Raw genomic sequence first — 22,959 nt, 5'->3', positions numbered from 1 at the left:
CCCAGCTTCGCTTTCACGGGAAATCACTGCAACGCTGCAGCATCTTCCAAAATAAGCCACCAAGCCAAGAACGTCATTTTGGACAACTGGGACTGAGTTCCTCCGTTATCACTGTGCTCAGCCTTGGCTTCGTGCACTGGGCAGGGACACACAGCCCCCAACTCCCCTCCCACCCCCGTTTGATGCATTTCCCTGTTGATGTTGACATTTATGATAGGTCTGCTGGGGCAGAGGGTTCGTTTTATGAGGTTTTGTTTTTACATAATAGCAACCACAGAGCTGACGTCCTCCTCTGCCCCTCCCAGCCAAACATCCTTTCCCCAGCACACACTGTGAGCGCTGCTAGGGGAGAGGCTCTGAGGAACAGCTCCTATTGCTTTGGGGCATTCCAACCAGAGAGAGACAGAGCTGTAAATATTTCAACATGTCAATTACTGCAGACCAGGGGCAGACTCACTGCTACCAGCAGTTTGGTCAACCTCAGCGTATGCCTCTTCCTAAAGGCATTTTCAGGCTGCGACAGCATGTTGTGGTCAGCTATTGGAAACAAGCCCTTATCGATGGCAAAAGCAAGCAGTCTGTAGGAGAGAATGATAGCTAATGAGCGAGGGTTCGGGTTATTTCATGGTGGAAAACATCTGCTGGGTCTTGCAGCTGGGCAAACACTTGTCATCTGGATGGCTGAGTACAGTGGGTCAGGAGCTGAGCATGTGCCAAAAGGGATCGGCATGCTCTGTGCCATCCTATAGGACTGTACGTCCTCTAGGATGGAGCACTTTCCTATCAGATGAAACCTCCCCCATAAGAAAGTAGTACTTTCCTTTGGTGAACCCTTTATTTTTAAACCAAACAATCACATAAATCTGAAAAAGGGCTCAAGTGCTCTCCCACTCCTTTAATAATGCATGAAAATCTCCTGTTATTTTTTACTGTTGTACTATGCTTTGGATATAGCATTTCAATATCTCCCTGCCTGCAGTGAACTGAACTGAATTCAGAGCTTCCATTCAGCAAAAGATTGTCCTTAAGACACAAAATAGTTCTAAATACTCTCCTTTTATCATGTGCTTATTGATGCCATTGCGCCTCTTTGTTATCCACTGTATCTGCCCCTCTCTGTGCATTCAGGTCCAACTGTGTACCCAGGTGACAGCAATCAGCCTTTGCTACTCTTCTGGAGCCTAGCAAAACGTGATGAGAAAGAAAGGGGAGTTCAAATGTAATTCTGCTGGCATGTTGCACATGCACAGTGTGCACCGACAGCGCTGGGAAATTCTTTTACCCTGCTGCAGTGCTGGCTGCCCTCAATCCACAGGTTGTTTGCTCCTGCCATTGTTTGCCCAGGGCCCCATTCATGGCCTTGGAGCACCCACTCTTCTCTGGACAGCAGTACCAAGGCCCCTCTGCTCTCTGAGTAAAGAATTTCCCCCTCACATCTAACCTAGATCTGCCCTCTTTAAGTGTAAAGCCATTCTCCTTTGTCCCATCACCATCTACCCGTGTAAAGAAGAGGTACAGTGGCAACGAGTCAGAAAGAGAACACGGTCCAGACCAGCCCTCATCTGCAAACTCAAAAATCATAAACCCAATCTAAATCCACGTGGATTCAAGATTTAATGCAAGATCCCCCAACCCACCCCACCATGTCCCTAAATAGAATCACAGAATCACAAAGGTTGGAGAAGACCTCCACGCTCCCCAAGCCCAACCCCACCGTGCCCACTGATCATGAGCTCCTGTGCCACTTATTCAACTTATGTTGGAAGACTCCATCTGAAGAGACAGCTGAACCCTGCAAGTGGGTGAGCAACAGGACAGGTAGGGTTGGGATTTGGCTACACAGTGATGTTGTCTCTTCCCCCCTGTCTTGTATTCAGCTGCTCATAGATCTTCAAGTCTTGCAGCTTTCTTGGATAAAACCTCAGAAATTTACCTCCATCACATCATCCTATACACATACATCCCTTAATCAGAATGAGAAGAATGGGTTTAGCATTAAAGAAAGCCTGAAGTCAATTTTCCATGTTATTTTCCCCTTTCTCGCTCCCTGTCTGGTGCTGTGGCTCTTCAGCAGGAAACAAACACATGTTGGAAATAGCTCCCAAACAAGGAGGGGAAAAAAAAATGTCGGAGCATTTCAGTGACAGTTCTGTCTGCTTTGACCAAAACTGCAATATATTTGGGAACGAGGCATCGTGCACATGCAGTGCATTTGGCAGTGGACTTTTTGGTTTCCCAGCAACACTTGCAGCTGAGGGAGGAGGGCTGCACAACACGTGCTGAGCAAACTGAGACACGGAGAAAAATGTAATGAAAACATAGAATACATAGGATGGCTTTCTGACAGAGGAGAGAAACATGAGAAACTGCTTGCCCAGCCTCTCATTTCCTCTGTGCTTTCTGCCTCATACTCTAACTCTTGTCACAGCATCCTTAAACCAACGGCTCAGCCAACCACGTGATGTAATGCAGCTGGTGGCCAGCGACAGGTAGACAGAAGCTGGCTGCTTCGTGTCCCTGCATGAGCTCCTCCTCCCTGCAAAGGAGAAGAACCGCCTTATCTCTGTATCTACCACTGAAAGAAATGATTTCCAAATGGCACAGCTAAATCAGTACCAAGGTAGATGCATTGCACAGCAGATAAGATGTGGGCAGTGCAGCTCAAGAACTCTGACTGAATAAAAAAACCAAACAGATTCTGTTGCTGCAATCACTTCCAGTCCTGCTGGATGCAACAGAAGGCTTGGACTGGACTTCAGCTGTGCACAGCAATGCTTCTCTCTTTGGTCATGCACGCTCCTCTTGGTGATGGGGTTTGTGTGTCACCTCCTGACCCTTCTCCTCCCCAGAGTGTGCAGAGCACCCAACATCGGTCCCACACTTCTCAGCATAGCAACGCCTTGGCAAGGACTGTGCCATCAGGAGGGCAGAGGGAAGGACAATATCCCTCAACCAGGTGACTGGAAAATGCCACCATTTACCTCTCTCTTCTATCTCCCACCCAAGAACACTCCCAGCAGGGCTGAGAGTCCTAAGAACTGCTTGGAGCATCTTTTGCAGATGAAATTCAGAGCTACCAGCACAGCTTCTGGTTCCAGGAAGGAGAAAATTACTGCAGTGCACTTCCCCCGAGTCAGGATACTTTCTGCTCCCTGCAGGATGCCCAAAGAATTGCATATATCTTTTTTTAAGATTTACACATTTAGAAAAGGTGCTAACTATAACATTAGCAAATGCAGAGTAATGAATCCTATGCTCCAGTTAGTGCTCCTCTTCCCCAAGGTTCTTGTTGCACAGCTCTTTCCCCTAATTTTTTTTGTGGATTTTAGTCCCAGACAGGAATAAACAACAATGCTCAAAGGATGCATTTAAAATCCCCATAGCTGCCCCACCACCTCCTGCTCTGCTCCTGTTCACGTTCAAAGGGATTCTTCACTTTATAACATTCATAGTTTCCTGGGTCAGAAACCAACCACCACACATTACTGACTGCTGTTCCAGGACACTGCTCCATCTCCTAAAGCCTCTGCATGTAACTGCACAACTTCTCATCTGTTTCCTTAATGGGAAGCAGTTAATTACAACGCACAAGCTGCCACAGGCAGGGCTGAAACATCCATCATCTCGACTACAACTACAGCTACAGCCCTGCATAGAGTGAATGGACTGAAACCAGGGGAGTGCCACATTCAGGCAGTCCCAGGAGAAACACACTGGGAAACAGCAGAAAAATCATTGCACTGCTGATTTCCCAGCTCCTACGATCGCTTAGTGTCCATTTTATGTTTCTCTTGGTTTGAAGGATTTGCCTGAATCCCTACTAATACACGCTTCTCTTTGCTGCGTAGGGAGGACGTAATCATCATTTCAGACTGGATATTTAAGACCAATTTTTTCTCCTATGAGCAGTGATGCAGTGGCACAGCTGCCCAGGGAGGTGGGGGAGTCCCTGTCCATGGAGATGTTCCAGAACCATGGAGATGTGGCACTTGGGAACATGGCCAGTGGGTAAGGTGGGGTGAGCTGTGCTTGGGGATCTTGGAGGTCTTTTCCAGCCTTGATGACTCTACGATTGGAACATTTAGTTACGCCTCAAAGATGGGTCTGGACAACCAAAGCTCATACTGAGTGCTGTGTAAAGCCGACCAGCACAACTGAACATCCCTTCTGCAGCGGCTCTGTAACTCCAGAACAAGGTGATTTCACTCCGGTCTAATTGCTCTGTTTTGCGAAGAAAGCAATTACTCCGGAATGAAGTGACTGAACCCAGAATACACCTTCCAGAAGGCAACTGGAAGTGTTTTCAGGGTGGAGGGGACAGACCAATCCTCCCTGTAAATATCGGTCTCCATGCAGACTGCAGTTGGGAATAGGAGTGTCCCGTGCTAGCCCACACTGCGTCCTCCTCTTGGCCAATGCTCCTCATTCCTGAGCTGCACAATCACTGCTGCTCCACTCACTCACCCAGCGCAGCACCTCCCAGGCTACCTCGCATTGTGCATTCCCCAGTTCTCAATGGACAGTCTTTGCTGCTCTGGGTTCTGATGAGATATGCTAAGGCCTCAGTAGGATGGAAAGGAGGCAATCAAAAATAAGTGAAATATTGGGTTAACCAAAAAATAAATCTGCTACCATAGTGCTAACAGCCATGGAAACCCTATCAGTGCTACTGAAAACCCTGCATGTGATGATTTCCTATATTATATTTGCATTTAAAGTGATGTAATTAGCTGGTTCCCTAAATTAATCTGTTTCTAGCCACTCAATCCTAAGAATCATCACATCATTAAGGTAGGAAAAGACCTCCAAGATCAGCAAGCCCAGTCCCAAACCATTCCCACCATGCCCACTGACCATCTCTTCAATTGCCACATCTTGTTGGCATTAACAAAAATGAAGATGCTGTGCAAGGGCTGAAGAAAGGAACTGTGACCAACTCCTTGGACCCTGGTAACAGTGGTGGTTTTGGGACCATGACAGGTTGGCTGATGTTTCCACATGTAAAGTGAGAGTGCATCTATGTTGGTGCCCATGGATGCCACACGGATCCCGACCAAAAAGGAAGGATAGCTCTGACAGCACTGCAACAATTCTGCATGCAGAATGCTTATATGAGAAACAACAAAATGAAGTCAAGCTGTACTACTTGCCACTGCCATCAATAGTACAGCAGCCACTTCCAGACATAATAACGACCAGATGTGCACCATGCTTTACCTCGAGGCTTATTAATGCAGGAGGTGACATCTATTGGTCCCATTAGGGTAATAGTAGCCACGTCCCATTGCAGTGCATTGCTGCAGGATCAGGTGATGCAGGAACAGCCACTGCACACATCATTTAAAAATCCTGAAAACAACTTACAGCTTTCAAATGTGCACCTGGCTTCCGAAACTGGCTGAAAACTGGAAGGTGACAGCATCTACACAGGAGCTGGGAAGCGGCAGCACAAGCCAGATTGGACTTCTAAGTAAATCCTCTCTTCCACTGCCCTGGTGCTGCATTCACAGGGGGAGAACATGTGCCAGCAATTTGTTCACAGTGGGTCAGAAAGAAGCTGGCTGCTCCTTAGCAAGAGCAACGAGGCAGCCAATGAGCAGAAAGGGTTAACTGCTCCGATGGTGGGAACGGCCCCGATTTCCTCATGAGGTTTGGCAGCCTGAGACACCCTGCAACCAACTTCATTTCCTGATCAAGGCACAGTCCCCGTCCATGGGGGAAAGTCAGCCAGAGGTTTGGGAGCTGCCAGGTGCTCAGCCACAAACTGCAGTCAGTTCTGACACTGATAAGTGACAAACCTGCTTCAGTGTGTCTCAGCTGTGGCTTTCTGCTACATCCACGTGCCATCCTTTAACACAGAGCTAAGGTGGGTGTTTGCACGCTGTTATATCATTACAAATTGAATCACAGCTCCAGCACTTTTACGAGGAATTCAAACAGCTCAACATACAGAGAGGAGAACTTTTAAAAGTTTCAAGTTGGAGCTTGTAAAAAAAACAAAAACCAAACCAAAAAACACTGCTGTTCTGATGGCCCCTCAAGGGAAGATAAAAAACAGCTCAAATAACAACTGTAGGACCCTCGTTACAACAGACCTGGGTGGCTGCAGGCTGATAACAGCAGCACCCACAATGGATTAGTGACAGCAGCACTAACATGTTGTGGTGACAGGGAGAAAGCACCCTTGAAGACACAGACTGACAGGTAGAAGCTGAAAGCATTGAAAACCTGCAGTCTTTATGCAAACTATCTGCCCAGGTCTGTAAGCAAGGTGCATGGCCTTAGAAGAACCACAGAGCAGGGCTCCAGACACACCAAGGTCTGAGATGTGAGCAAACCAACCCCAGGAGCCAATGTTCTGCTTGTAGTATTTACTGCAAACTACAAACTCAGCATGAGAGAAGCAATGACAAAACCTGAAGGGGATGCAAAGTGCAGCATTTGTACCGTCAGTGCATTTTCATAGCAAGAGTACCACCACCTTGGGAAGTATGACCATAGAATCATGAAGGCTAGAAAAGTCCTCCAAGATCTCCAGGCTCAAACCAACCCATCCCTACCAACTGACCACATCCCCAGGTGCCACATCTCTATGGTTCCTGGACACCTCTGGGGATGGGGACTCCCACCCTGGGCAGCTGTACCACTGCATCACTGCTCTGTGTGAGATACACAAGAGGAATTACCCTCTGAATAGCTGACGTTTTATCACCTGTTTCAAGATGAGAGCTGAATGGACCTGGTGTGGGCAACCAGTCCTTCAGGTCCACCAGCAACCAGCCAACAGCACTTACAAGCCATCTGCTCCTTCAGCTCTTCCCTCAATCTGCTTCAACCACTAAAAACAGCACTAAAAATGGGATTGCAGAAAGGAGGGGGACGGAGAAGCCCTCCTACCCACCTGATAATCATCAGTCAGCATGAGCCTCAGTGCTCCCCACCATCAGATACACAAGCTGCAGGCACCTGGCTGTGCTCACAGCACAGCTGCTGGCATCTCACCAGCACAAAGATGCTACTTGAAACCTCTGGACCACTGAAGCCAAAAGCAGAACTCCCCAGTGAGCCCACTATTTTTCTCATGGATGTCTTGAGATATTGGGGTATAGCAAGGAAGGAACCAAGGCTGAACTCTTCCATTTATTCTCAATCTATAAAGAAGGGTTTTATGCAGTGCTCTCTCCGAGTTGAAAGCATGATGACTGCTCTCTGTTGGAAGAGATTTTGGCTCGTTTACAGCAAGAAACTGATACTACATGAGAAACACTTAAATCAATCAGAGTTCCAAGAGCATATTTTCGTCTGCTGACGCTGCAGTGATGTTTGTATTACTCTTCAATGGGGAGGTGTCAGAAAAGCATTAGTACGTTTCTAGCTGTGCTCCAGGCAGACAGGCACAATAAAATAGCTGTTTTTTAACTTGTTCTCGTCAACAATGCCAAAGTTACTGTTTATTTTTCTCCACCCCCATGGCAGAATTTATAACCACTGCAGTAAGCTGAAGCTGCTTCAAGTTAAAAAAGCTGGGTTTAATTCCAGCACTGACAGAGAGCTGCTGTGTAAAAGCAAAGGGACATTGTTTGGGTTCTCAGGAGAATTTCTCTTTGAAAATCAGAGTGGTGGGGATTGTTGGTCCCTTCCCTTTAATGCTATAAGAACAATTTAGATTTGTGATACTGCGTAGGTGACTCACCAACACTACCAGACCACACCAACAACACAAGCACCTCGAGTACAGCAGTATGATATTCCATGGCCATTCATGAATGGAATAACATGGAAATGAAGAACATGGAAATGAAGCTGGACTTCATTTCCAAGGACCGTGGTACAGTTTATTTCACTTCCCTTAGTCTCAGTTAACAGATTTCTTCCATCTTATGTGAGGAGCACTTCTGTGGAACTTCAGGACGTGGTCAGTGGGCACAGTGGGGGTGAGTGAGGGTTCGGCTTGCAGATATGGGAGAGCTTTTCCAACCTCAATCACTCTATGATCACATTTTATGCTTTGAATTGACTGTGACATTTATTTCTGCACCCCCAAGGAGGTGTGTTCTGGCTCTCCTCTGGGATCACGGTCCCTAGCTGCCGTGCTATCTTTCTATTCAAAGTTTCTGTGAAATGCACAACCAAGAATTCCCATATGCTGAACTATGTCAGCGTGCACCTAACTTTAATCCCCACGATAAACACAATTATCATTTATATTTTGCCATATAAGTTCCATCTTGCCCACACAGACGTGCATCATTAAATTACAGAGATCTGAACAACATAAACCCCTTCCTGGATGTGCTTATTATAAAGCTCAGTTTCAACTGATTCTCAGCAAGTTCAGCATCTGGGCTTATACAAATAGGAGAGCACTTGCACCGAGGCTTGCCCATTCAGATAGACGTGCCATTAATCCCCATGTAAGATCAGCCAGAGCCAGCTGAGCACCGACAGCTTCACCAATTATTTTGTGACCACAAGGCCCATAAAAATGTCCTAGATCTTTTTTTCCTGGAATCTTAGAGTCATAAAATCACTGAAGTTGGCAAAGACCTCTCAGATCATCTAGCCCAGCCAACAGCCTGTCCCCACGGTTCAATGACTCTATGAGTGAGCGTGGTGGGGATGCATTGGGTTTGAACTTGGTGATCTTAGTGGTCTTTTCCAACCTTAACGATTCTATGGTTGTGTGACTCTGAAGCAAGCATCCTATTTTGGCCAGAAAACACTCACTGGGCACCAAGGACATCAGGACTCTGGAAACAGAACTCAAGGCACTTCAATAAATATTAGATTTCGTAACATGGCAAAAAGGTGCAAGCTGCTGCATGATGGCATGGCTGGTAACATCAGGAACATATGACGGCGTGCACAGCTGTGACCAAAGTACCAACTGGCACAGGGAGGTTATTAGTGGCTTGGTGGTTGGACTTGATGACCTTGGAGGTCTTTTCCAACCTTAACAATTCTGTGATTCTAGGAAGCAGGGAAAAAGCCAAAAGCATCTCAGACTACAGTCATGACCACGAGGCCTCTGCTTAAACCAGTACAGTTGGTGGGATGTTCTCTTTTGTGAGAATGTGGCCTCTCGAGTGCGATCAGTCCATGAACCCAAATGCCAGCCTCCAGCCAGCAGCCGGCATTGCAAACAAGCATTCCCATATGCTGTAAAAGAGCAGCTACCTGCTGGCTGCTCCCTTGAAAACTCGAGATAACACGTGGGCTCCAGGCACTGCTGTGCTTCTCTCATGCTGAAAGCACACACGGTGAACCAAAAGGAGGAAAGGCAGCCTGAGAACTTTACAGAATAAAAATAAAGGAGACCAATTTTCACCTATCACTGTGATCTCCAAATTGCCTTTAATAAGCTCTGCAATAAAGCAGGGAGTCTGGGATGTGGCTGCTCATCTGCAAGGAGACAGCCCAATCTCCAAACCACAGCTGCTGCTCTGTCCCAGACATTAACTCCATTTATCTCCTCCTACAGACCAGGGAGAAACGAGCATCTCTTGATTTCAGCATCTTTCCTTTATCTCTGTGTTTACGGAGAAATCTTCTAAAAGGCTAATTACCTGCTTGGACTTTCCTTGCCTTCCACAGCACAGAGCTAAAAGCTTAAAATAGTGTTAATTACATCATTTGTCTTCCAAAGCAGTTGTGTTTGCTTCAGAACTGAAGGGAAAAATAGGAGTTGGATCCCTCATTTCCCAACAGTTGTTTGCAGGCACAGGCCCACATACATGACCCGCTGCAAACACACATGTCCCTTACATCACACGGTGCTTCCCACAGGGAAAGGAGCACTGGGGTGTGCTATCACACTGATAAGCTCCATTATGAAGATTGGGATCATGGTGGTGGAGCACAGTTATTTTTAGGTTACCTCGATTCATCTTGGAATGATTGCTTGAGCAACAGACTCCAGATCTGAATGCATAGAACGCCTCTGGAATGCTCACTTCCTCAACAGAAGCCAAGATAAGCAGCAGGAAAACATTCGCTATATTTATCTGTGCATATACTGTGCACTCATACATAAGAAAATCTACCATTATTTGGGCTGCAGAGAAGCAAGGGAGTTAAAACGCTGCTTCACTCCCTTTCTTCCCCAAATTAGGACCTCCAGCACCTCCTCCAAAGAGCTTAAGTTGAAGATGGCAGTTTCAAGGAAGCAGCAGAATCACAGTGGTCTTTTCCAACACTGACAATTCTAAGGTGACCACAGAGATCAGTGAGTCCAGTCCAGACACAGAATCAACCACGTAGAAACACCACTCCTTTAGAGCACCTCAGCACCCAAAGGGAGACGGGGAAGGGTCCGAGAGTAAGGAGTGTGAGCAGTGGCTGAGGTCACTTGGTTTGAGGGGAGGTCTCATGGTGGCCTGTGCTCCCACATAGCCCTACAGCCCCTCATGGTCCTTAAGCTCCCTTGTGCTCTACAGCTGCCAGAGCACATGAAAACATCTGCACACCACTCTGAGCCAAGGGGCTTGAGCCTAGGTGGTGCTGTGTAGAGCCAGGGGTTGGACTCAGTGATCCCTTGTGGGTTCCTTCCAACTTGGGACATTCTGTGATCCTGTGAAAAAGCAACAATGGCTTGAAAATTACTTAGTAATTAACTGAAAAGCTGATCCAAAAATGCTTGGGAGTAAACTCCATCCCTTTACTCCACTCTGTAAATCCACGTGGGTCATGTCAACCCCAATGCAACCCATCATTCCTTCACATGTTCCTGAAGTTGTCTTGATAGCAGCCAGCTCCAGAGTCCACTTCCCTGAGTTGGCCGTGCCCAAACCAAGGTGTGTTAGCAAAACATCCTTCAGCAGGCACTGCTGGTTGGTTTGTGCAGCAAGACAGCCTCCAGCTCACACGCAGGAGCTCACTGAGCCCATTGTGCATTAAGCCAACGTGGGTAGGGCTTCTCCACCCATCCAGACATGCCCAGAGTGTCATTACAGACACGAGGATTAAAGCTTTCTCCTCTATTTAGCTGCTGAAATTCCTCGGAGCTGCCAGCACTATTGTGCAACTCTATCTTTAGTCTGATCTTACTGTGGTTTTGTCGAGCTTTGGAAGAGCTTCCCCTAGAAACCTCGGAGGCTGCAGTGGGAAGACCTGAGAAACGGTGTGACTTGGAAGACCCCCACAGGAGAAGGGCAGATGGCACAAAGACATGTGATGCCTATAGAGGGGAACTGAGTGCTGCTCAACAGCGGTGTCATTACAAAGAAAGGGAGTTTGTGCCTCTGCAAATTAGTGCAGCAAATACAGATGCAGGTCGGAGTCACCAGCTTTCTCCAGGCAGGAAAGCAAACAATGAAAGACCAAATCATTGATGCACAGAATGTAAACCTGAGGGGACTTCACTCCTGAAACAACACTTCTATAAACTGTGGCCCAACATGGAACTCCATTCTTCTTCTTTTCTTTTTTTCCTAAGCAACAATCTCATTTACTGATGGTTCTGTCAGCAGTCACTGAAGTCTCACAACAGAAGAGCTTTTAATTATCTGCATGTACAAAAAAGCCATCACAGAAAAGCAGCCCATTTCTTCCAAAGTAACTCAGCCTGGCTGAATTGCTACACGCACCATCTCAGGGATGCTGAAAACTGCAGGAAAGACACTGTGCATGCAGCCAGCTGGACAATTCCCATGGGGTGTTTCAGGATTACCAGGGTATAAACTAATTACTGCCATCGCCAGTGGCCACGTGTACTCTGCACTTCTCATCACATGGTATTTTCCTGAAGTTACCACAAAAAAAAACAAAAATGAGGCTTGAGAAGATGTCCCTGCTCTCTTATCATGGAGCAAGAACAGAAATGGCTTTGCAGAGACTGGTAAGTATTTAAAACACCCCTGGCACAGCGGAGAAGCAAACGCTGTTGTTTGTTTTAAAAAAAAATAAAAAGCCCAATAAACAACAAAACACCATATTGCTCCCATTCACATCCTTACCTACTTGCACAGAATTTGCTATCACAGCATTTAAGCACCACAGAGCCCATCATGGATTTCAGCCTCACAAAACCCATCAAGGTGCTGAATCCCTCCTGGATCTGAGGCGCTCAGAAGATCATGGAGGCTCTGCTCAGGATTACACACAGCTCACCATCACGCTGACAGGACCTGCCAACACTGACCTGATTTCCAGCAGGCTGGTTTATCCAGAAGCCAGGACTGAAGCCCCCAGAATTCATCTTTGTGCCATTTCATACAGACCCATGTGGAGATGGGGAACAGCAGGGAAAGAATGGGCCAGTGAAAGTGAGAATGATGACAGCCTGGTTACATCTGAATGGGCAGAGAGGCCAGAGTGCACATAACAGATACGATGAAGATGATCTCAGCCTCAGCAAATGTTACTTCTTCCACACTTCATATTAATGACTGATCAAGAAAACTCACCCAAACATTCAGCACAAACCAGCCATATAATTAAACGACACATACACTGCGATCAACCATGGAGTCCCCCATCTGCTGCTGCTGACATTCCAGTGTCACAGATGTAAGTGTGTGCACGTAATTAAATGGAATAGCACACTTTAACTGATGAGCTGAGCACTTACCCTGAGCCTGTCCTTGGGCAAAGCCACTGCTCCCTGCTTGATGATCTCCAGAACACGCTCCACCGACAGCTCAGCTCCGGCATGCTCCAACCGGGAGCTGAAGAAACTGATCACCTGTGATGGAGAACCAAGAGCTTGTCAGCAAATGGAAGGGATCTTTGAATCAATGCACACACAACACTGTTGTCTTCTTTTCCTGGATTGATGTCTCTGCACTTCTTAAAGCAGTATGTTATTGCTGGGGCGTCACTAGGTACACTCCATGGATGAGACACTGGCCCAACTGTCAGCATTCTGCAGGCATTTTTAGGGAGTAGATGAATTCACTGTTAAACACATTCAGCTGCATTAGTCAAATAAGGTTTTCAAACACTGCACACCTCAGTTTTCTTCAGCTCTTACCCTTCTCATGAACACGGGACTTTCAAGGCATTCCTGTTGACTTTTTGTAGTTTGGGACAGAAATTTACCCTAGTTTTCAAGCACTGAAGTAAAATTCCTGTATTTACAATGGCCACTCAACAGAGGGTTTGAGAACAACCATTAAATGTCTTAGTACAACTTAGAGGGTACACAGGACTCACATGGTGATTCTGTAGAATCCAAACCCACAGCAACTAGGAAAAAAAAAAGCAAGCCCACTGAGCTGCCCTTCTCCCTGAATGAACCAACCTCCCCATCGGGACACAAACCCTATGAAGAACCAAGAACCCACACACTCCCTCTCAGTGCTCTCCTGCATTTCTCCCAGATGAAACCAAGCAGATTTTCCCCCAGACACCCCATGAGCTGTGTCCCAGCTGCTCCTTGTTAGCACCTCACAGTTGTGTCAGATCAACTTTCATCCCTCTCCAAGCTGAATAAGTCACACCAGCAGCCAACATCCCACCAGCACTTCTCCACTGGGGACATGAGAAACCTGCACTTCCAAAGTACCTCCGTTGCAAAAGAGCACACTTTGTGAATTCCATCCTCTCTTCTAGAGGAGGAGATCTGAATGATGGGTATAGGGCAAAGCTTAAATCCCTCAGGTCCTTAGAAGGTCCCATAGGATGGTTGAAGCCATTCTGCACAGCCCCTGGTTGGAGTACCTGCTCTCTGCACACACTGCTGCTAGGTTTCCTGACTTGTAACCTCTGCAAAGTGTCAGTGCCCACAAGTGTCCAAATTACAGCCTCCTCAGGCCGAGTAATCTCTGCTAATTCTCCCAAGTAGAAGGGGGAAAAGTGTATTAGGCTGCAAAATCTCTTTGTTCTGCAGCAACCAGCAGCTGGAGCCAGAACCCATTACCCTAATTACACCTCCCAGCTCAGCTGCTGCGCACAAAGCAAAGGCAGCTGATGGCACGATTGCTTTGGGATTCGGGTTTGTTGGTCCCCTCCTGTGACACCGAAGCCCTAGTCCTCCTTTTGGGCAGCTGGATCTCAGAGCAACTTTCTCTAGAAACTGCTAAACAACAACTGAGAGGAACAGGGAGAGATGCTTTGGTTTTGGTTCTGTTTTGTGCAACAGAAACACAGCAATCATTCAAAGGAAAATACAGGCCTTTAACCTTCAGCTTGACCCTCCTGATATTGCCATGGCTGAGTGAGGCGAGAATCCCCTTCCCCTGGCTGATGCAGTAGGATTTGTATCCTTACAGACAGGGATGGACTGCAGCACTGTTGAGTGCTAATTCTTGCAAAAAGCAATGGGGTAGGAAGATTGCTGAGTTCAGATGAGAAGGTTCTGCTCTACCACAACAAAGGCAAATATTAGCGTTAGGCTTTAATCCGAAGGATAAAACGCCATCATCAAATGTATACATAAAAAGTGAAGGAAGCTTACAGATGCTACCTGAAATCTGGTAGTTCCTATTTTAGGAAGCCAAACGCCCCAATCTGGCCATATTTTAATGATTTCTGTGTCTTAGAGTTACAGATGTTACAGTCCAGAGAGCTCCCAGTATTTGCACAGCGTGTTACCATTTCACAGAAATCTGAACAGCTATTTTTGATGTGCAATTAGAAATACCTCCTTAAATAAAAACACACAGCTCTAATCTTTATTTGTCTTTCTTCTTCAGACAAAATGGAACGGGAGTTCCATAACAAGTTCTTTCTAACCAACTTCCTCCTGACATCTGACCTGAATCTTGCCTCTTTTATTTTAAAACTCCCAAATCCTTCTCCATGGGACTGTTCACCTTGAGTTCTTCTCCCAGACTATACACATCTGGGATTGCCCTGACCCAGCACCCTGCACTTGGCCTTGTTGAACCTCACAAGGTTCATGTGGGCTTGCTTTTCAAGCCTGTCCATGTCCCTCTGATGACATCCCTTCCTTCTGCTGTGTCAACTGCACCGCTCAGCTTGGTGCTATCTGCAAACTGCTGAGAGTGCACTCCATCCCATCATCTGTGTCACTGTTAAAGATGTGGAAGAGCACCAGTTCCAGACAGACCCCCGAGGGACACCGCTCATCACTGTGCCCACCTGGACATAGAGCCACTGACCACAACCCTCTGGCTGCAACCATCCATCCAGTTCTTTATCCTCCAAACAGTCCAGCCTTCGAACCCATTTCTCCCCAATTCAGAGATAAGAATCAAAACAGAGATGATAGGTATTTCCCACCCCTGAAAAGAATAAAAAGATCAAATAAAGAAGCATTCGCAGCCTTGAAATAAGGGATCACCCACCAGATCTATGTTCTGCATGATGTCCTGGAAGGAGGGATGGGTCCGGAATTGCTCGAACAGATCGCGCTTGTAGAGCAGAGCGTACACCAGGTTGGGGTTGTGGTGCAGGGAGTTGGTCAGGCAGGAGTTGATGATCTCCAGCATCATCCGGATCACCTCCTCAATCACATTCAGGTCTTGTGCCTGCAAGAAGGGAATAAAGGTGAGTGTGCCCTTTTCCACTGTAAAACACGATGGGCAACAAGTGACTATTACTAGCAGACCTATTGGTTGGTCAGTGTCTCAGTGTTGAGCTAATCCAGCATGCTCGAGTATTGGCAAAGAGATCCGCTTTCTCCTGAAATCACTAAAATTTTACCTGAAATGCACTGTGTTCAGCCTCAGAGCTTCCTTCTCTCAACAGAAGCTGCTGGCTCACCCCAATGAGCAAATACTGTAAGCGAATTCACTGAGGGATAAGTAAACTTGGTCTTCCAACATATCAGCACACATTTAATTCAATGCATTTTATGCTTTGTCCCTACTAGGGAGGTATAGGGTCTCTCCACCACATCAAACAATAGTCTGTAAGACCTGATAGGTCTGACAGGAGTGTGAATCACACCAAACAAACAGATGAGTTTTTCTGTGTGATAGGAGCACTGAAACCATTGGCATCCACTCTTACTGCCTACAAAGCAGTCATTTTCTGAGTTATCACTCAGAAAAGGCACTTAAACACCTGGTAATGACGCCATACTTGTGTCAGGTTTCTGTGGGACTCACAGAAACAGTAGGCTTGGAAAAAGCTCTGCAGTCATCAAGTCAAACCCCAACCCATCCCCTCTATGCCCACTTGGAAAACCGTTCAGCAGCGATGTCTGTCCAATTGTGGAGGTTACAGGTTCCTTTCTGAATGTGTGGATCTCCTTTTTCAAGACTCAGCCTCAACCACTGCAATTTCTGCTGTGCTGACACTACCAATACTGGCAGAAACCCTCACAACCCAATCACTGCAGCTACTTCACCTGCCCACGGGACTGCATTCTCCTTTGAATGAAGCAGTTCAGAACACAGGTGGGTCCTCTGTATCGTTCCAGTCTGAGTGCTGTGAATCAGCATCCCACTTAGATGCCATGAAATGCAAACAGTGCAAAGTACTGGACAAAACCTGGAAGAGTTGCTTCAGATGGAGTCTGAAGAAACACCAAGATCTGCTTAACTCACTGGTTGAGCAGCATCTGCCCATCGACTTGGATTTATTTCACTATATGGAGGCTTTTAAGAAGCTCTGAGCAGTGCCTTACCTCACTTTTCAATGCAGCAGGATGACCTGGTGACTGAGATACTATCCTAAAATGCATAGGATGTGTGCAAACCCTACAAGCTCGAGTAGCTTCCCTAAATAATGGGAATACAAAGCAGGGATGCTTCCCAAAATCACCATGTGCATGTGTTGGCATCACATGCGCATAGGAAAGGAGAAACACTCCCACCATTGTGGCACAGGCACTCCGCAAGCATGTGAAACCAGATGTTAAAGTTAAAAGGATGCTTCCCTTCACCGAAGGCTTTATTTTGGTGGCTGTAAGGTCACTCAAGGCTTTCCAACTGTTGAACAGCCGTCCCTCTGGTCTAAGAGCACCTTACACAAGGAATGGGATTTGCTAAGAATGAACTCCAAAAAGACAGATGCGGGACTGAACCTCAGCATCCCTGGTCTATTATCTGGAGAGCTGCACGCTCCTATAATTAGTGATTATAGGAGAATCTGCAAAGGCTTACAAGTTTTCAGAGCAGGCAAAAACAAGCAGAAAGCCAAGGATGAGAAATGCTGGAAGGGCAGATAAACGCTGTGTGCGCTTCTTGCTCTGCGTCTGCAGTATCAGGGAACGGTACCTTCACATGCAGACGTGGTGCCAGGGCAGATAGAAAGAAGGTCACAAAAACATCTCACTCTCAGAGAGAAGGAAAGTTTATCGCCCTGCAGATTTGACTCCCTGAGCAGCTGAGCAGAGCTGAAATGCAGAATGTGGATGGCCAAAGCATCAGCACATCAACCCTGCAGGAATATTGCTTTTGGACTGTACAGGAGGACAGAGGAAAAGCCAGATATTGATGTTGGAGAGGACAGGTAGATGAGTTTCTATCTATTAAGCAGCAGTTAGAAGTAGTGGCACTTCCCCATTGTTTATCATTGACAAATTCAGCGTGCCATTCACATTGCAAATAATTGCAATATTCCTTTAACGAACAGCTCTCAGGATGATGCCTCCATCAATAGCAATGAGTGCAAGTCCACTCCAGTTTTTTTTTTTGCTTATGCCTATAGAGATAATTATGTCCATCGTTACAAGAAATGTGGAAGCTAAGGGCTGGTCGCCAACTTCCTGAGATGGAAACCCAAAAGAAATGTACATTTCCATCCGAGATAGAAACCTTCAAAAGAATGGGAAGGAGGTGCAGGCACAGCACTGCCATTACTGCACATAATCATAGATAACCCCTTGTGTTTCCTTTTCTGGGTAGAAATTAATGTCAAACCAAGACAACTTTTGACCATAACGTCAGGTATGTATAAAGTAAGGTACTGAAAGAGAACATTTAGTTCCTCAAAATGGAACTGTTTGTCAAGGACATGCAGGTACCTGAGTGAAGGTGCAACTCTGCAACTCTTTTATAAGAACACCCCATGTAATTCTGTGGGTCTGACTCCTTTATGGGCAGCCTGTAGCCAGCCCACTGCTCACCACCTGGCTACTTCTTCACCTCTTCTTCCTTTCGTGCACTTGCTCTTTCAATCCCCAGAGCTAAAACTCTTCACAGTGAAATACTTTAATTTATCCCCAGTAAATCGGGCTCCCAAGTCAATCAGAAGTTTCTAGACATTGGCCTAGAATGTTGTGTTTTCTAAGCTATTCTGTTAGCAAGCCTTCTCTACTTCCCAAGGAAAGACCAAGCACTCATACAGACCCTCAATGATGACACGGCACTGAAGTGATGGAGAGACTCAGACTAGCATTTTTCTTAGACACAAATTCAGTAAAGCAACTGCAGAAGGTGTTTTATGCTAGAGAACTACAGATAGTCCTGCTTTCTAGCATCTCATCCCAGCCCAGCATCTGGACTTTTGATTCCGAACTCCATTTTTGGGAACCTCCTATCTAATCCCAGTGCTGAATTCCATGCTGAAAAGCCAAGGGCTGGCAAGCTTCCTTCTCCAGCGATTTGCAGATGCCAAAATGACAAATTATAAGGTCCTGTAAAACCTGGGAGGTAACCATCGCTAGGAAAGATGGCAATGATGATATTCATACTGTAGAAAATTCAAGCTAAACCTGTGAATCTGTATTGTTCTCAAATCACACTTGAAGTAAGGCAAAGCCTTGCTGCTGAAAGGGAATATTCTCCCTGAAAATTTCCTACTTCTCCTTAAAATGAAGCAGACGGGGGACACAGTCAGTGGGCTACATGGGGATGGGCTGGGGTTGGACCTGGTAGCTCTGGAAGTCTTCTCCAGCCTTCATGATTCTGTGGCTCTGTGATTCGGTATTCCCTAGAGGTATGTGAAGATGCTGTTTAGCTTGACTGGTAGAACAGGAAAGGGTGAGTTTCACGTGAAACCCCACCTCCACCATCTGAGGGCAGGCAGATAATTGTGATACAGGCTTTAATTAACAGAACCTGTCTATCCTGAGCGGAGTTCATGGACTTTAAAGAAGTTACTCAGATGAAAAAGTTTCTTATTCCAGCACTCCACATCCAGCATAGCTGTAAATTGTCACCAGGAGAGCTGTTGGGAGGTTTTATGCAATAACTTCTGCTACGTGAACTGAAACTCCGACACTTCCTAATTTGTTCTTTAAATTGCACGGCACGTCTTATGTAATGCTCACATCTAGTCTCACATTTCTGCATTTAATAAGTAAGCTTCATTTAATTAACTCCCTAGACCTAAAAGCTTGCTCCTTGACAATGACTACTGATGAACCTCTTGGAAGCAAGTGATTCTCCAAGGAGGAATGTCCCACATTTTTGTGTTATTACCTTGTGTGGTATTGAGTTGAAGTGCAGAAGCCCTTATTTCTATCAGGAAGAAGACAGAAAAAAACATAACATCTTGGAAAAAGGCAGCAAAGACCAATTAACAACTCCAAACAGTTTTCACATTTTTTCCTTCACGCTTCCCAAGCCCTCCTCTGTACAGTACAGCAGTTACGGGAATGTAATACATGCACCAGATCCTTGCAGCCTCTTTGTTTATGCATTATCTCTGACTATATCCCATAACATCAACTATATCCTTCACCCTTGCTACTATATCAGCAAGGCAGTTGTACGACTCCGAGTGATTCTGACTCTGCTTATGAGCAGAAACTTCACTGAGACAATGGAATCCATAAAAATAACCATGGGCTGCATCAAGTGGTTGATGCACCCAAGTGGAACACAGTTCACTATTTTGCCTGATAACTCACACTGCAGTCAGCAGCCCAAGACCTTTTGCCTTCAGGGTGGAATTGCTATGGAAAAGGCACGTAAAACTTCTGATGGTGCACTGCTCTTTGAATGCTGTCCTTCCCTGAGTGTTAAGAAGTGCACAACACAAATTTCGGGTCCCTAATAGCTGTGAGACCCAACAGTCCCAAACTGCTTTAAGACTGGGGACATAACAACGCAGTTGGAAGAGTAATCCAGATGCACAGCCATTGATGAGACTGCTTACATTCATACTGCACTCAGACTAAGTCACCATCAGCAAACACTTTGAAAATGTATAACAAAGATGTAAGAAACTGGTCATATTAAAAGAAACACTGGACACGGTTAGTGGGTGTGCTGGGGATGGGCTGATGGTTGGATCTGGTGATCTTCCAACCTTAATGAGTCTATGACTCTTGTGTTCAGTGTTTCACCTCACTCGATCTTATTGTCAAAGAGCATTCTTCTGGACATGGGATCCGGCCCTGCATCAATTCTGATCACACAGGAGCTGATGAGCGGTGCTCAGCTTCCTGATCACGGTCTGCAAACACACAGCAGCCACAGCAGCCGAGAAATGGACCTTAAAACTGAGAATGGAGAAAGCTAAAACCCACAGAACGTAATTTTAGCAGTTTATGCACACAGGCACCAATTTAAAAACCAAAATATAATCAACAGAAGACATTTTTCAGATGCTGAAGCAAAACAATCGCAATAGAAATATAGGGGAGAAAAAGTTTTTTCCAACAAAATACGATTTCCTGAAATATTTATGAAGGCTTCTCTATTTTGGGGCAAAGTGGAATTTTGTGCAGCCTGGTTTGTTATGCACAGCAGCAAAAGACATAGATAAGACAAGAGACAAAGACTCACATAATGGGAAAACCTGCAACTCTTCCTTCAGGTGCCAGCTTTTGGTTTTCTCTGCAACGCATACGTCCCTAATTTCTCTACCAGTGCTGTGAATGAGCTGCTGATGGGTAATTTGAAGACCTGTCTTTAGGTTGGCTCTTGTTCTACACATGATGATGGTTGGGTTCTTGTTCTGTAGAATGGGTTGGTTGGTTCTTGCTCTATAGAATGGGATGGCTGGTTGTCCTATAGAATGGGATGGTTTTGTTCTATAGAATGGGAGACTTGGGTTTGGTTCTTGTTCTATAGAGTAGGATGGTTTGGTTTTATCCTGTAGAACAGAGTGGTTGGGTTTTGTTCCACAAGGATAGGATGGTTGGGTTCCACTCTACAGAACAGGACAGTTGGTTCTTGTTCTTAGCAAACCAATTCTTTAAGATCAAGTGTTTGGGTTATAATGCACACAAATGCTCAAGCGCAGCAGACCCTGCATGCTTTATTTCAAGAAAAACGAGGCAGAACTCAGTGTTTTTGGAGATGTCCTACTCTTCAGTGGCAGCCCAGAGCTCACTGCACTTTGGCTCAAGCCTAAGTATGCACATGAGTTGTAGATCCCTCCACCACGTTCCACAAACACACCTGAATGGCAATAAAAGAAAATCCTACGCCTCTCCGCTTTGGAGGAAAGCGGTGCAACCACATGAAGAGCAGCGGATCAGAATACAGCCTGACTGCAGGTCACCTATCAGAGCCTTTCCTCTTTATAAACGCTTTAAAAGATGTTTCCCTGAAGCAGCATGATGTTTGGTATTTCGTTGGCAGAAGGCTGATGTGGAATGACTATAAGCTCTTTTCTTTTTTGCATTTCTTTGCCTTTAGAAAGATAGGGAAAAAAAAAACTAAGCCTTTACGTCAATTAAGCAACAACAATGAATCAACCTCCTGCTGTTGCTTTAAAATTAAAGTAGCAGAGATAAGTGCTCCAAAGGCAGATATCATGATAATGAATGAAAACAGGGGTCTCCCTTTAGCCCAGTGTATGTGTGTGTTAATATGCAATTTAATTACAAATTTGTGCAACCGTAACCACACACAGTCTTTAACGTGCTGTATTTTTACCTTCCATATCATGTTAAGAATTGTCACTCCTGTCCAATTTCTGCATTCTTTACTTCATACCAAGACCATCTTTCAGTGTCATCGACTAATTCCTTTCAAAGAATTCTACTTCACACCATCGCTTGGTCCCCTGGCAATTGAATAGTGTGACATGAAAGGTAATATTAACACCAGCCCCTCAGCTAAACAGAGGACAGATACATTTTCAGCTGATGAGATTGTGTTAAAAAAATATTGATTTTTTTCATTATTATTATTATTTTTTAAAGCAACAATAACCAGCCAAAGACTGAATGCTTACTGCAGATGTGTGCCCATAAAATAAGAAGTGGATGGAAACAGGAGGTGAGACATCAAGAAGTTGTAGTGCTTCACTGCTCTCTCACATAGAAAAGAAGTAATATAAAATAATTCCAATTAGCATTTAGTACTGAACGGCCTGGAGGAGTTTGAGCAGATTTCCTTCTGTGTCCATTTCCTGCCCTTTACAAGGCTGAATATTTAAAAACAGAATTACTGGGATGTTTGTAACATATGGAAACATACTTCTGGTTTTGGAGCATTACATTTTTCAATCAAAACCTTGCTGGAGAAGCACTCAACATTTGGTTTACGACATTGCTGAAATACACTGAAGCCACAAAAATAAATGTTGCTCCTTCCAAAAATGCTTTGGACAACCAACGCACTCAGTTTCTCTGTTTGTTGGTGGACTTTTGACAAAGCCACTGCTTCTCCTGAAAAGCTCTGCACAACCCACATGTCTGAAGTACTTGGATTTCCCCAACTGGATGAGGCCTCTGAAGACCGTAACAATAATGATAAATAAAAGATAAAGATGTTCTGAAGACTAAGAGTTACTGTTTTTCCTCCAAGCATACCAAAATTCTCCATCACTCTGAACAGACCAAGTGTTATCTTACACGAGAGTAATAAATGCCATAAAGGCTTGTGAGGTCTTTCTTTTTTAATGGTGAGATACTGGACCTACATGCTCATTTTCCCAGTGAAATAACATTTAATGCCATTTGTGCATGTAACCCAATAGTAGATACCAATGAGACTACCTCAGAACTCCAAACAAGGAACCATGAACATCTTTTTGCACTGGCAAAGAACAATGGATTTGCCCCCAGATCCTTCAAGCACATCACCAAAAATATACAGCAATGAAAAAAAAAAAAACAACTGTAAAAAATAATAGCCGTTCCTATTAATATTAGGAAGTTTAATAGGACTGAACTTCACTATCAAGTTCAGCACAGGACTTCAAGGC

At 45.4% G+C, this 22,959-nt stretch overlaps 1 protein-coding gene across 4 annotated transcripts in view; it reads right to left on the bottom strand.

Moving 5' to 3' along the window:
- Positions 1-22,959, bottom strand: part of DYM (dymeclin) — a 134,121-nt gene that overhangs the window by 7,076 nt on the left and 104,086 nt on the right. For all 4 annotated transcript variants that reach the window (XM_072359971.1, XM_072359973.1, XM_072359970.1 and 1 more), the window contains 2 exons: positions 15,249-15,431; positions 12,569-12,682 (listed from right to left, as the gene is read on the bottom strand). In XM_072359971.1, coding sequence (XP_072216072.1) covers positions 12,569-12,682; positions 15,249-15,431 — 297 coding nt within the window. The remainder of the gene's footprint in view (positions 1-12,568; positions 12,683-15,248; positions 15,432-22,959) is intronic.

The sequence above is a fragment of the Excalfactoria chinensis genome, chromosome Z (assembly GCF_039878825.1).
Source record: "Excalfactoria chinensis isolate bCotChi1 chromosome Z, bCotChi1.hap2, whole genome shotgun sequence".
NCBI lineage: Eukaryota > Metazoa > Chordata > Aves > Galliformes > Phasianidae > Excalfactoria > Excalfactoria chinensis.
Note: the sequence above shows the minus strand (reverse complement) of the source record. Positions and strands in the feature narration are given on the sequence as shown.